This window comes from Anoplopoma fimbria, chromosome 9 (genome assembly GCF_027596085.1).
Source record: "Anoplopoma fimbria isolate UVic2021 breed Golden Eagle Sablefish chromosome 9, Afim_UVic_2022, whole genome shotgun sequence".
NCBI lineage: Eukaryota > Metazoa > Chordata > Actinopteri > Perciformes > Anoplopomatidae > Anoplopoma > Anoplopoma fimbria.
In genome coordinates, this window is record NC_072457.1 from 13,928,315 (window position 1) to 13,944,261 (window position 15,947).

At 40.3% G+C, this 15,947-nt stretch overlaps 1 protein-coding gene across 1 annotated transcript in view; it reads left to right on the top strand.

Annotated features, from left to right (window-relative positions):
• fhip1aa (FHF complex subunit HOOK interacting protein 1Aa) overlaps window positions 1-15,673 on the top strand; it is a 28,448-nt gene extending 12,775 nt beyond the window's left edge. The window contains 11 exon segments of the mRNA XM_054604195.1: window positions 3,657-4,337; window positions 6,108-6,266; window positions 6,478-6,564; window positions 7,324-7,491; window positions 8,252-8,331; window positions 8,514-8,716; window positions 9,760-10,625; window positions 10,628-10,757; window positions 10,853-11,031; window positions 11,667-11,787; window positions 13,222-15,673. Of these exon segments, the coding sequence (XP_054460170.1) occupies window positions 3,657-4,337; window positions 6,108-6,266; window positions 6,478-6,564; window positions 7,324-7,491; window positions 8,252-8,331; window positions 8,514-8,716; window positions 9,760-10,625; window positions 10,628-10,757; window positions 10,853-11,031; window positions 11,667-11,787; window positions 13,222-13,412 (2,865 nt within the window). The 3' untranslated portion in view covers window positions 13,413-15,673.
• The last annotated feature ends 274 nt before the right edge of the window (window positions 15,674-15,947 follow it).

The window sequence follows — 15,947 nt, forward strand, 5'->3', positions numbered from 1 at the left end:
AAGTAAAAAATAATTTGTGCAGAGTTTGTGCAGCAGAAGGCTGTTATCAAAATCTTTAGCTGAAGGAGGGAAGTTTCCTTAAAAATTAGCACGTATGAGCATGATCTTGTAACATCCCAACTTGCATATTGGACCACTCACAAAAGTGTGATGTAGAAACTTGAAACCTTCAGTGCACAAACACTGAAAGTGAACTTTTCAGTGATTATGATACATCTTGTATCCAGTAGCTAATCTTATTTTAATAAAAAAATCTTTGCATATTCATACATAATGGATTTTTCACTGAGGGAGAAGGAGTAGGTGGGATTTTAATCATTTGTATCACAATGATTTTCTGTTTTTAGTGGAAAACTATACTTTATCAGACACAAATTATTATTTCGAACAGAGTGTATGATTTAAAAAAGTGTCTGGAACATCTCTTTCTTTTCTTTTGTCATTAGATGTTGACGCAGATGTTTAGAATATTTCTTAATGTCTTTGTCTTTGGGTGATTCATGTTTTCTGATGAATATAACATCCTTTGGTTTCTTGAGGAATTAATTAAATGTATTCTATTACATTAGTAAGTTTCCTAATTGACCTTGGAATTGGTAGTTGGAAAAAACAATTTACTAGTAAAGTCAGTTTGTTCCAGTGCTTGGAGTTTTTTCTGTTTATCTAGTTTGATAGGTTTTGTTGAAATGGATTCATTATTCCAGTGACATGCATTTGGTTGTATGTATCTGTGATTGTGGTTGGTGATTTCAGATTGATCGAGAAGAACTGTGTTGTAAGTGAGCCTGTTGTTTTGAATACAAAACCTGTTTTAGTGGGTTGCCAAGTTGAGCAGTTCAGACCAGTGACAGACTTGGCCCTGAACATGATTGAAGGCACTTGAACACTTTGTAGCCTGTTTTTTACTCATGCATTTAGTCTGTATGGAGTCCTTTTTATTTTTTTCTTCTTAAAGATTGACATATTTCTTCACTAGTCCCAGCCTGACTGTGAACAGAAAAAAATGTGAACAGATTAAAGCTTGTTTTGCTTTAGGCAAACTGGCAGCACAATTGCACTCCTGCAGAGTCGTGTTTCCACGCTCAGCTAATCTGTAGGCCGATAAGAGTGCTCTTGACTTTAGTTTCAGTTCGGAAAACCTTGAAATCCGAGTAACATGTCGTAAGTAGTATTGGCCTCGTCCCTCTGTAAGAAGCTCTGCCTGTTTCATTGGCAGATTAGGTTTATGATCATTTGCCGTGTCTTATCTGCCGCTCTCCAGGCCTCACTGAGCTCATTGTGTTCGTTGTGACATGCAAAGTGATGGTTCTGTTGCCGTGGCTGCCAACAATCTCTCAGTGCTGACAGTGAAGAGCCATAGTGACGAAAAACAAACTGCCCTGACTCCTTCCATTCCAGGTTAACGTCACGTGACTCCTCAAAAATCTGTCATTTTATAAACGTGTTTCTATTCAGTGGCCTGTACAGATCATGTGGAAACACCCCCATCCGGTGTACATTTAAGAACATCTTCAGACGTCAGAGTTCAGTTAAATTAGACTTGTTGAAGCTCCAATCTCTCAAGTGAATTTGCTTTCTGGTGGTTTCAATAACATTTCCTTTTTGGGCATCTGTCAACTGGAATAAAAGCACTTATTTTAAGCATGATGAAAGTTTAATACATATTTCTTTTTTATTCAATCGTTTCATCCCAATTCTCAGAATAATATTTGGGATTATTTTTGCAATGTAAAAACCTTTTATAAAAATTGCTAATTCAGAGCACTGCCTGAATCTGACACTGCATATGTCATTTTGTGTTAATAATTCATAAAATATGCATCCAAACACTCATATGGGCCTGTACTGTATAAGTTGACTAATGTTAAAAGACACCTGCATCAGCAAATTTAAGAGTGTGAAAATAGATTGAAATTGATGACAAATTGATGTATCTTTATCACTTTGCTTCCTAAATATTTGCTTTTTGAGTTTTTACTAATTATTGTGTGATCACAATTTCTTTTGTGTTTTTTTTTTTTTAAATGCTAAATTCTATAAATCAGTGTTAGGGTTGAAAACATGACAAACATTATGGTATTTTCATAATTCTTCTGACACAGATCAAAACTAAACTTTCACTTCAGTGGGTGTTTTTCACTGAGGTCAGTGCTAATACTCAGAAGAGTTTCACAGATTTACACCTGGAAACATCCTGTCTGAAAGGCTCCACTGGAGCAGAAGGGGCCTTGCTCAAGGGCACTGCTCTGGTGGTAATGAGGATAGGGCAAATACTACAATTTTCCCATTCAGATACTGCCAGCTGTGGCCTGTGATTATCAAATCTGAAATAAGGTGTTTAATTCCAACACTTTTTAAAAGCAGCTTTTATTTTGAAGGTCATATACCTAAACTAGAAATGCTATTCTGACCCGAGGAACCAAAAATGTATGTTTACTAGCAGCTGTCCAGTAAGAACAATTCTTCCTTGGCCAGAGAGCTTGAACTGGACTGATCCCACTGGGCCATGGGCCCCATCAGGCTCAGGCGGAGATTACAAACGCTCTTCTCTTGTTTCCATCAGCCATGCCCAGCCCTCTTGTGCACAGCCAGTTATTGTCATGGCAGCAGTGTCAGTCCGGGGACACTGGCTCCATTATTGTGACTCTGGTTTCTACGCAGCCGAAACACAAGGGAGGGACTGGATACACAAAGGGCTGCTTCACTGTGTGCTACCAAACTGAGTTTATCTGTACTGTGCTGCTGGTCTGTTTACACCCCATCATTGTTGATAATTAACCTGTCAGGAAGAAGGGAATGGCTTTACCTGCAACATGGTTGTTTTAACTATTACATGCAAAGTCTATACAAATAAGATTAAAACAGCTATAAATAGAAAACACTGACTTGTACCATATGTCAAGTGTCCTTTGTATACCACATATACTTTACATTACATGAGTGGTAATGCTTAAGATCGTCTTTGTCAACATAAATGGAAACTTATTCTGTGGATTTAGCACTTTTTTAAAGCCCAGCAATCAATTTGCTTCTCTCTTGGATTTCGTTGATTGAGTTTCTGTCAATCCTCAATTTGTGTTTTCCAAAATCAGTCAGTCAACAGCAGTGTTCTTCATGTGTAGAATTAATGTGTGTGGCCAACCAATAAAGGTATAACCCCTTCCAAACTGAACTTTGTAATATATTTTTGTATTTATTTCTTCTTTTCAAAAGGAAATTAAGTTGAAAGTGTAGGCCGATCAGATTGAGCATTAGAGACTGTAAAAAAATGTGTCTACTGTGTTCAAGTGTCACTTTAGCTCACGTCTCCAATCCAAGAGCTGACCACAACAAAAACATATTAACCCTCATAAACCTGGTATGACTCAATGATGAGTCATTCACAAATGACTCATCATTGAGTGTATTTATTGATTTGTGCTCAAAACCTGTAATCTTTATTTAAAACCTTCCACCAAAAATGTCCTTATCTCTTAACGCTTTAAAAAAAATCCATTTCTACAAGCTGGCTTTTCGAATGTAGTTATAATAGCCAAAGCATAACAGCTTATTACTTTGCAAAGTTTGCCGCAAAGCTGTTCTTCTTGCATACAACCAATTGATATGGGGTTACAATGTGTTCAGTTGAGTAATATTCCTCTTGTCTCTTATTGTAGGTGGTGAAGATCCTAGAAAAGCATGATCCCCTTCGCAGCAGCTCAACCCTACACTCCCTCAGTGTCATCAACCTCAGCGCCGGCTCCAACGGCGGCCCCCGTTTCGGCCCCATCCCCGGAGACGAGGCGAGCGCTGTGCAGAACTACGTGGAGCACATGCTGTTCCTGCTGATGGAGGAGGACAGCGGCCAGGTCGGCGCCATGGGCCCCATCCTGGAGTTTGTGGTGATGGAGAACGTGATGGAGCGTCTCTTCGTGTGGAGCCTCCGCAGGGAGTTCACCGACGACATGAAGCTGGAGCAGCTGAAGATGTACGAGATGCTGGTGGGCCAGGCGCGCCAGCCCCTGCTGCACCACAAGCCCATCCTGCGGCCACTCATGATGCTGCTGTCGTCCTGTTCGAGCACCACGGCGCCGCAGGTCGAGGCCGAGCTGGTGCTGCTGCTCAACCAGCTGTGCTGCGTTCTGGCGAAGGACACCTCGATCCTGGAGCTGTTTTTCCACACCAGCGAGGATCAGGGAGCCACCAACTTCCTCATCTTCTCCCTGCTCATCCCCTTCATCCACAGGGAGGGCACAGTGGGCCAGCAAGCCAGAGACGCACTGCTGCTCATCATGTCGTTGTCTGCTGAGAACGAGCGAGTGGCCAAACACATCGCGGAGAATACCTACTTCTGTCCGGTCAGTCCCTCTGAGGAACTACCTTTACCTTTTTTCTCTTGCTCTCAGTCACCTGGTGGATTTTAAGACCTATGAGTCTCCTCAGACTCAGCCCCTCTGATTTTCCTAATTAACTCAACCTTTCTGATATGAGGAATTGTTCACACTCATTATCTGACAGCCACTCTCAAATCCCAGACTCCAGTGACTCTTGGCGTCATAATCAGTCCAAAAACATGCAGATGTATTCATGAAGCCACTTGAAGCAAGGTTAAACCATCTCATTGGATGTTACAAATGTCTGGCATTCATAAGATTAAGGCACGGTTGCAAGATAATCCCATGTAAATAATGCCACTTACCCACAGCTGCAGACATCGCAATGAGAAATGGCTTTTGATGTGATGCCAGTATAACAACTGGAGTCTGAATTTAATTGGTTCCACTGGCAGGCGACAAGGATAATCCTATAGAGGATGTATACATCAATGCAACATTAATGATGCATCATCTTATGGTTTAATTACGCTGCGGTGCTGTAGACTCTGCTGTTTTTTGAAATCCTGCCCTGTAAATACTTGAAATGACACCTCTAAGAGAAGATAGAAATCATGTTAGTCCTGACTGTTTGTTACATGGAAAGCTTGCTGATATTAAGGAATTAATTAGTGACCTAATTATCACATCATTATGATCATGACAAGGAAATTACCGGCAATAAAACTCAACATCTGCTCAAATATATTTAAAGAGCTGACCTGTAGGAGGTATAAATCCATATGTATGCTGTTTGAGGAGGAGGAGGAGGAGGAGGAGGAGGAGGAGGAGGCTGGCTGATATTTACTACAGGCTGCTGCAGTGCTGTGCTTACATCTGCATAGCATTATCGAAATGAAAATGCAGAAATGATTTACCAAAGTATTTTGCCTTGCAGTGAGCAGTAAAATATACTATAAACCTGTTGTGTAAAAACCGACAGCCGACAGCCATGTCTGGCAGTTTCATGAAGCCCATAATATTCTCTCTGTAATCACTTTATGTCAGATTATTTTTCATTACACTGTATATATCACATGATGCTAGGTTTTCAGCATAGTGTTTTTTTTTTCTGCAGTAAGGAACAGGTACATGCTTTTTCACTACATAGTGTAGGTATTATGGTTTGGAATAAAAACATTTTCTTAAGCGTTTTTAAAAACACCTTTATGACAAACCGCTTTGACAAACTCTTAACATCCATCTTCCTGAATAGATGGAAGCTCTGTAGTTACTGGTCTACAGCCATGCTTGCAGCTTCATGAGGCTGTACATAGGCACTGCTAATGTAACGACGATGCTAACATTGCTGTAATGTTTACCATGTTCACCATCTCTGATATGCTAAAATAGGCTAATTAGCACTAAACACCAAGTGAGGATGATGGGAATGTTCTAAGTTATGCAGGTATTTAATCATAAAAAAATGCCATCTTTACTTGATGATGATGCTAAAAGAAAAAGTCATAATCAAAGCTATTGCAAATCATCCTGTTGGGATCCCAATTGTAAATTTCATGGCAATCCATCCAATAGATTTCTCACTCAAACCCGGTAGCACGAGAGGTTCACCATTACATAAATCATCTGGGAAACATTTTGCACCAATCTATTGTTTGGATGTTAACAAGTTTCACAGGATTAGTGAAAACTTTGACCTGCGATTAAATTGACCAATAATAAGTAATAACCCCAAAACACACTTTATCTAGAATACTGTAACATTTTATTTGATGTCTGTCTCTATCTCCTCAGGTTCTGGCCACAGGGCTGAGTGGCCTGTACTCATCTCTGCCCACGAAGCTGGATGTTCCCAGTGAGGATTGGCATTGTCTGCATAAAGAGGACTGGCTCAAAATGCCGTCTCTCGTCCAGTTTCTCAACTCGTTGGAGTTCTGCAACGCTGTAATTCAGGTGAAAACGTGTGAAGACTGACGAGGCTGCACACACACACACACACACACACACACACACACACACACACACACACACACACACACACACACACACACACACACACACACACACAAGGCTCTCTGCAACATTAACATTTTATTCCCACGTGGTAAATGGCTGCATCATTCTGCCTGACTGCACTCTTGACTTGATGTGTGACTGTTCCCAGGTGGCCCACCTGGATATCAGAGACCAGCTGGTTAGCTACATCAACAACGGGTTCCTTGTGCCTGTCCTTGCACCCGCTCTCCACAAGGTTGGTACTCCTCTTCCTTTTTCCTCTTCACCTCTATGTAATGCCTCATTTTGACAAGTATGCAGTAATGCTCCCCAATAACTAAACTTATTGTTGGATGGCATTTTACTTACCACCAAATAACAGAAGGTGGAAAATTATGTGATGCACTTCAAAATATAATGTCTGTGTGCCTTGTTGAGCCATTCATAAAAGGAAGACCAATATATTTGGAAAATTTAAGACTGTAATTAATACTTGGGGAGTGGACGATAAAGCAGCTTATACTTGACAGGTCGCTACCACGGGGTTGTCCGGTCTGGGAGTTGTCCATGTTTTCGTGTTACAACTTTAACCTTTTCAGAGTGTGTTTTCAGTTTAATAAAGTTAATTGGAACCTTTCAGTTGCCCAAAAAATGTCTTATTCAGTTGTACTCCACCTTCTCATGCCTTGTCTGGTTGCAAAAACTAAGATGGCGACAGCCAAAATGACAAAATTAAGACTTCAAAACAGTTTTACTAACCAATTACTCAAAAGTTGTTCTGTTTGCTTTTATCTGTGCAAACCTCAACAATTAGAGTATGTAAATTAATAAAGTAATAATTAAAACAGTGTACTGTATACTCAAAATGTATCCACAAAACAGAATATCCACAAAACACACCAACCACTTGCTATATGCTGTAGACATGTTGAACAGATTCTTCTCTGGCATGATGTTCTTATTTGCACAAACACACATTCTAATTTAATGACTAATGATTTCTTCCTCTGTGAAGTTGACCCTAGAGGAGGTGATGACCACCACAGCGTACCTCGACCTCTTCCTGAGGACTGTGTCTGAACCGGCACTGCTGCAGACGTTCCTCTCCTTCATCCTCCTGCACCAACATGAGAGCGTCCACATCTTAGACACTCTAGTCAGCCGCATCAACACGCCCTTCCAGGTACAGGACCAATCAGGCGAACTGCCAACAACACTTATGTACATGTTTTGTCTTAAGACACACACACACACACACACACACACACACACACACACACACACACACACACACACACACACACTGCACTCAAAAACAGCATGACTCATGTTTAATAACTCCAGAAAACGACCGCAGAGGCCCTTTGGGACCCATGTCGAAACTTTAAATGTCAGCACCAAAGCTGGCAGAATGTTGCCATAGCGATGCTCAGTAGCAGTGACATCATCCTTTTAGAAGAACAATTGATATTTGTGTTTAAAAACAGTCCTCTAATTTGAACATCTTTTACACATCATGAACACGAATTGGTAATGGATTCTTTACATTTCTGTTTGGCTGTGTAAATGTCTCGGGGAGTGTCCTCCTGTGTTTGCCAACAGTCAGCTTCTGCAAACATAAAACTCAGTGAAAAATATGGAACATGTTTGCTTTACATATGTTTTGACCTTGAGTCAAATTAAACATTGACCAACATGCAAATATTCCACATTTCAGCTATTTTCCTGTTTGCTTTTACCTTTGAAGTTAAATAACTTATTAGGTAATCATGTTGTTTTAAAACACATATACATTTATATCTTAGAAAATCTCTCAAACCTCGACCTGCTAAGGGCTAATCATTAAAATGAATGTCAATTAATAACTGTTTCTTGACTAAGGGACAACGTTTCAGCAGTAGTGCAAAAATCCTCAGTTGTTGTGATGTGTTTCCACTCTGCAGCTGGGCACCGTGTCCCTGGCACTCTTCCGCACTCTCATTGGCTTATACTGTGAAGATGTGATGCTGCAGCTCGTATTGAGGTGAGTGGCACACACATACAGACTTATCCCAGTTATGAAGCATGGTACATGTAATTGGTTTACGACATGATCTTTTGCTTTCTAACTCCCAGCGTGCAGACTTCTGGTATCACATGCCCCCCCCCTCCCTTTGTACTCATGCTGGTTTTCCTAACCGGATCCGTTCCCCTTTGCCTCTCCAGGTACCTGATCCCCTGTAATCACATGATGTTGAGTCAGAGGCGCGTTGTCGGAGAGAGGGACTGCTACTCTGTGTCAGCGGCTAAGATCCTGGCATTAACGCCGTCCTGCTGCTCTCCTGATCACAGCCCCCCGCCCCTCCGACAGCTGGACTCAATCCTCTTTTCCAAGGGTGGAGAGAGTCCCAGCAACACCAGCACCACGGGTAAGAAGTACAGGACATTAAAGGGACACATTCTGTCTGGTTTATTGCAGCTTTGATCAAATTTTTGCCATTTTGGACATCATTTAAATGGGTTTTTAGAACATTGTACTCACCAAAGAACTGCTCAGATCTGGGAACATGCAGACAATGCTGTCCAATGAGACATGATCAAACAGGTTGTAAATAAGCCAACTGTTTTATCTAAATCCAAAAATGGAGGGGAATCAGGGACAAAACTACAAAGAGAAGACCCAGGTTGTAATAAACTAGAATGATCCTTTAAGCAGTAAATGGACTTATATGGAAAAAAAGCTAATTATTATTCTAGCTGAATTGAAAAGGTAAGCGGGATGACATTGTTTGTTGCCCTACAACCCTTTTAAGGTGTTGAAAAGGCATCCACACTGCTGATATGTCCTTAAGAATGGGCTCCTGCTATCAGCTGTGTGGGAGTATAAAGCCTGTAATGCTTTGACACTACTTCATTTTTGTATTATTTTAAAGTACTGTATGTGCTACAGATAAGCCAAAATGAATGACTGCTTATCAGCAGTGTTTGTGATCAGCTTTTATGGATGTTTTCTGGGGTTTTCGTTCCTTTCAAATCTGCTACAAGGCCAATTCAGCCTGCAGATTTTACTGTTCATAACCCTATCTAAGTGAGTGGAGTTTATAACCTCAGTAGTAGTGGTGTGCAGACAAAAACAAACAGAACAGACAGATGGATTCAGTCATTAACTGCAGCAGTAAGAGTGCTGAAACCCAATTATTAAATTAAAAAGAGCATAATTTATTAACATTACATTTTCTAAATAGGTGCAAACATGGTTTTGAGTACAGTACAAGGTGTTGATGTGCATGTATCTGGGATGTGAACATGAAACAGGGATGATTATGAGTGTTCTATCAAATAGTGAGATCTCCTGCTGTTTCGCTGTATTTCATCACTTTACCCCCTGTAGCTACGCGTCAAACTGAATGCTGCGCTGAGGCACTGCACGCCAGCTTTTATCAACATTTCATATCCGTTTCTTCTTTTCCAGAGGAAAGTGAGAGCTTCTTAAAGGATGATGATGGCTCAGGTAACTCCTGCACCATCGGCTCAGAAATCTACCTGGACGTCAGTTATCTTCATTACCTCTACGACGCCCGTCTGAGCATCAGCAGCTGCATAAAGGCCTGTCAGGTTTGGTCGGCCCCGTACAACGGCGAGGACCCCCCTCCTGAGAAATACCAGCCCGGCGTCCTCGAGGAGCCGGGGCTGAAGAGTCGGCCAACCCAGACGGCTTTCAAGAGAGTTCCACAGCCGCCAGCACCTCGGCCCTGCCCGCCGCCGAATACAGAGCCGCCCTCCATCACGCAGCAGGAGCTGGAGTGGGATGATAGTTACGATGCGTGCCCGGTGCAGACCGCTGAGGCTCCTGTGGAGAGTAAACGTCCACAGCAGCCTCCTGCTGAGCCCCCAAAGCACATCCAGGAGATGAGGAAAACAGCCATCATGTTTGTTCAAGGTTCATACATTGAGGAGAACGAGTTCCAGGATGACGTCATGGTGTACGATCTCGTAGCAAAGAATGACACCAGAGATACTGAAAGCGGTAAGCTCAAAACCAACGGCTCCCAATCGAAAGAAGCCCAACCGGGATCAGCAGAAGTTCCTCTAAAAAACGGACTCAGTCTAACACTTCCGACCTCTGTGATGGCTGATAAAAATACCTTGGACACAAAGGCCAAAGGTCAGATGGATTGTAATTCCCACCTCCCAAACACCACAGCTGCCGAGTCGGGCAATGACCTTTTGGCTCAGTATGAGGAGCTCATTCGTACGTTGGACACTAAAGCAGGTGGAAAAATGGTCAAACCTGATGGAGAGTTGAAGAAGCCGGTCACACCTGCAGAGGAGGACGAGGAGGAGAGGAGGATGAGATGGATTTCACGTCGTTTTCTGCTGAGACACCAGAGCCAGAAAAACTGCATTCACCATTTGGGCCCAAGTTTGTCAGCGGAAGTGCAGGAAAAAAGCAGTCAGTGCCTTTTACCGGTAAGTGAAGGGGAAACTTTAAATTATTTGCTGCAGCCTCATTATTCACCAAAACCGCACAATTGAAATATTTTTTATGATTATTCTTCCTGCAGGTCCATTTGTCAGTGTGCTGCTGTCTCGTCTGGAGAACATGCAGAGTAACACGCTTCACGTCAACTTGTTGGTGACGGGCATCCTGGCCCAGTTGGCGGCCTACCCTCAGCCTCTCTTACGCTCCTTCCTTCTCAACACCAACTTGGTCTTTCAGCCGACGGTTCGCTCCCTTTACCAGGTAAAACATAGACGCTGTGTGTGTGTGCATGTGCAGGCAGGAGTGAGGCTTTTAGTTCCCTTCTTTCCGCTGAGGCGTTTGTATCATCAGGTCGACAGAATGAAGACAATAAAAGCAAAGTATTTTGGTTTGGTTGCATCACTGAAAGATGTTGAAACTTGCAGTTCACCTTTCAAATTTGATCTTAAAAATAGCAATACAATGTATTGTTTGTAATCTGAGTGCGATTTGTAGCTGCTCTGGAGTAAAATTAAGTAATGACAGCTTCCTCTTTTCTCTCTGCTTTTTAATGTACAACTGTACAAGAGATCCTTTATTAATACAATCAGGCTGCTATTTCTTATTAAAACTTGAGAAGGTAACATTGGAGAAACCAACAAGAGTACACTGGATACAGTGTTGCCAATTGTTCCATTGAAAGTAGCTAAATCTAGCGAGAAAGTCACCAAGTTGGCAACAATCTGATCTGATTCATTGATTAATATCAGAATGTAAAGAGAATTTCAACAAATAAAACAAAAAATGTTTCTAAAATGCCAAAACCTAGCCTAACTTAAAGTCTAATTACATCAATGTAAATACTGCAGATGTGAACGCAGAGTAATCCTCCATTTCTTTTCTGTGTTTCCCTTCAGGTACTGGCCACCGTGAAGAACCAGATAGAAGAGCAGGCTGCCACAAGAAAAGACTTTCCAGAGCTGATCACTGCCGCCCAACACTGGCTGCTGGCCAGGGAGACCTCCTTCATAGCTGCAGGTGACTATACACCCACATCTGGAATGTTTGTTGCTATGCCAGCTATGGCTGGAAGCTTCTCACATAAATCTATAACTGTAATAGCTATAAAAGAAAAAATCAAGTATTTAATCAGACTTTAAATCTAAGCAGGTTTTACTCAAACATAAAAAGAATAAAAAAAGAATAGTTTGACATTTTGAGGTGAGAAGAAGCGTGGTTAAAACCACAACCTGTTAGTTTTACAAATGTTTCTGTATGGATGTGACGAACAATAAATAGTATGTTATTTAGTGTACATTAGAGTGGCTGGTAGTGTGATTTATTTTTTATTTTTATTCCTCCACACAGGCAATAGAGTTGGCTGGAGGCATTAACTTTAAGGGTTGTCTGTCTGGATTTAGGATGATTACATTTCTTAAAATTTGGCAAAAATATCCACTTGGACACAAAGATAAACTGATTCAAATCTGGTGGTTTAAGGTCAATGTGACCTCACAACACACTTTTGGCAATATTTGAATACAAGCGCGGTAATTCTATTTTGTTACATTTTTGACATAGCTTGCTAACCATTTCCCCCTGTTTCAAGTCTTTATGCTAAGCTAAGCTAATTGGCTACAGACGGTGGCTATTTCCCAAAATGTCAAATTGTTTCTTTAAGCTGTCATATATTTACAAATCCTTCATTAGCTTAAGTAATCATCCTCAGAAAGCCTTGTGTTTGGCTTTTACTTTTAATTTATTGATAATATTATCATCACTAATAATGTATATGTTTTTCTATGTATTTGGCTTTTTTTTTTAAATAGGATAGTAATCTGTGATCAGTAGTGTTCAGATTTTAGGCTTTATTCGACTCAAGCCATCAATTTCATAGTATATTTTCAGTACAACAGTTGGCTCGTGATGGGACTTAATAGCTTGAGCTTTCTTTTTTATTATTTAATGTAAACTTGTTGTTGAGATTCCCGATTTCAAAAATGGGCCGTTAAAAACAACATCTTCATTCGTTATCGGTCGTGTCTGTTGGGAACCAGAATAAATTCTACTTGATTTTGTTAAGTGATGTTGCAGTTGAGCAACAGACTCAGCTAACCCCTGGAGTGTCGGGCCTGTTTTTGAACTAGGTTCCCCGTGGTTTCAGAGTTGCATAAGCTACAAAAAAAACTTGTTGGAAGTATGTTTGCAGAAAGATAAGAGCTAGAATTTTCTATGAAGGGAATTTCTCAGTTGGTTAGGAGGGGTTCTCTCTTTTCTTGTACTTGTTTTTTTCTAAAAAGCAGCACTTTTCTGGCTGAAATTATTTAGAAATGGAGAAATCATTAACAGGAATATATCATGTTTACAAAATGTCTTCAATTCCAACTAATGCATGGCACAGAGTGTATTCATGCTTAGACATCATTTGTTTTCATTTTGTCATTGTTACTCATTAAATCCTCATGTTCTCAGGCGAAAGCAGAAGCTCCACCCATGGCGAGGCGGGAAGGATGTTGAAAAATTCTCCGCCACCGAAACCCAAAGCCATCTCTCTGGATCGGACAGAAGTCTTCGCCACCGTCCTCTTCACGGAGTTCCTCAAAGAACTGGCTGCTATTGCACAAGAGCACTCCATCTTATCATACATTCCTATGGAAGAGTGATCGAGTCCCAGTGGAGTCCAGTTTAACTCTGAAAGACTTATAAAGACTTTTTTTTCTTTCTAAACAATGGTTTTCTGGTCTTTTTCAGGCCCTTCTTGATGAAGAAACCTCTCAGATGCAGTGATTTATGAAACTATTTTTTAAAAATCATAGCATATTTATTTTCCCAAGCAAAGATAATCAATTTATAATACTTTTTAATTTAATCTTTCTAGTTCTGTAAAGTTCTCTTAGGCAGCCAAGAAGGAGGCGTAACCTTTGAGCTGTTTGCTGAAGCCTGCACCAGCCGATAATGCTCATAAGAGCGAGCTCCAGGTCAACCAACCAAAGACTGTAGAGAGAAGATTTTAGCAAAACCAGCAAAAAAAAAAAAATGTTGAAGCAATCATCAGCCCTTATCTGAACTTCTGAATGTCGCTCAGTGTGGTTCTGTTAAATACTCAGGTGGCTTTTCAGAGTTTTTCCTTCTTTGCTGCAGGATTACACACCATATCTGAGCACCACGTGGAGCCTCTAAGCCTTTTGAATTGACAGCATTAAAATGTAATTTGAGGATTAACTGTCAGCAGGGCCGACATCATCACACATCCAAACTTCTCATGCAACTCTTACATGACAACTTTCTTTTGGGGCTAAACAGTGGGTCACTTTTGTCTCTGAACTTTGGGTGTTTCCACATATCTTTGTGTGTTAGATGTACATTTGTTTTGGTGTTTTTCTGTTAATTCATGACGGTACCTCAGGAGTCTTTTTAATGCACGTTCTGTAACAGCCTTTGGGGTGAAGCGTTTTTCCCACAATGCACTAGTTTCTCGCATCGATGGGCTCCACATCTTCTCCGGACCTGACCTCCGAAACCAGAATTAGTAATGCTTTATTTAATTCGCCTTACTTTAGTAATGCTTTATGATGTACATATTGTAAGACAAAAGGTTCTAATGACACAGGACACTATGCAAGTCGAGGATATTAGATATTTTCAGAATGGGAAGGGGTATTTAAGAGTTTCTATCGCCATATGTTTTTTTCACGTGGCTATACTAAAGGCTAGTTGTTAAAGTTTGTCATCATTTTCTATTTAGGGTTTGTGTAAGGTTTTGTAGTTGTGATAAGTCTCATATCACTGCTAGGAGACTGATAGTTTTGCATCTGTTGGAAAACATCTCGCATTGTAACGGTTACATATGGAAAACTGTGGGGCATGGCCTTTATTTTAGTCCAGGTATTTCACTTGGTTGTTAAAATGAGATAATACAAGAGATATATTTTGTTACAAATCATGCCTCTGCTGTCTAAATGAATTTATCAGGACAGAAATACTTCATAATTAGTGCCTAAACAATTATGTTTGTTCACACAAATGCCTGAATTTGAATGGATTTACACAGGAATGGATTATTTAACTTAAGGCTGTTTGTTGTCAAAGTGTAAAGGAAGGTGTGCATTTAAGATTTTTATTTCTGTCCCATTATTCCTCCTCAGAAGACACTGCTTTCAAAAATAATGTTTTTGTAACAAACTAGTTTTCTCTGAGGAAAAAAAATGTCATGCCATCCATTCACAACTTGATATAGAGATACTGTTAATATAATTGGACATTTATCTGGGAAATATAAAATATTGGATAAAATTAAGTTTTTTTTTATATCATGTTCAGAGCTCTTATATTTCTGAGGTAATGGACTGCTTTGTCAAGATCTACCATAAAGTAAATTATTAGAACATCTGTTATTCTTGTAAAACTACACTGTTAATCATCATCTCATATGTCCAGCTAATAAGACGAAGAATTGTGTTTAACTTTAGTCTTAAATCTGGATTGTGTGTTTTTGTTCCTATTTAAATCCATTCAGTTTCTACTTGCAATAGAACATACAGTGGGATCTTTTGTGTACTCATATTGTCTGTACAAAATTGGCTTGGAAGTGTATATTTCTATCAATCAGAGCCATTTTTCAGAGTGGTTGAATAAGTATTTCTCTCTGGTAAAAGAATGTTGTTGAGCACACTCAGCGTTTTTTATACTACAGTGTCACTGCAGACTCCTCAACCAGCACAGATTAATTGAGTTTGGGTTAAAAAAAACGGCACAGTATAACAATCTCTGTTTCAGCAGCATTGTGGCATGAAGACGGGTGTTATAACAAAGACTATAGACCAGTTTTCTGTCTCAGTGGGTTTTTATTCCAAAGATTCAACCTTTCTCACACCATTCGGCCTCAGTTTTCTGTCCAAGACCCAAAGGCATGCCTCTTTTAATAAAGTCAACTTCTCGTAAATGAAACTGGATGCACATATTTTGTTGACTTTTAACCCCCATACTCTTTAAAAATAAAAAAGCAAGGTTTTCAAAACAGAAAGCCAACTGCTTCACCTGACACAATCAATATATTCTTTCCTTTGTGTCAGATGAGGTTTGTGGCTGTTTGTTCTGTAGACATTGACAGCCCTTCCCCCCGGAGAGGCTTTGTTCAAAGGTAGAGCTGTGTTCAAAGTACTTTTTTATTTTATTTATTTTTTTACCTTTGGTACCTA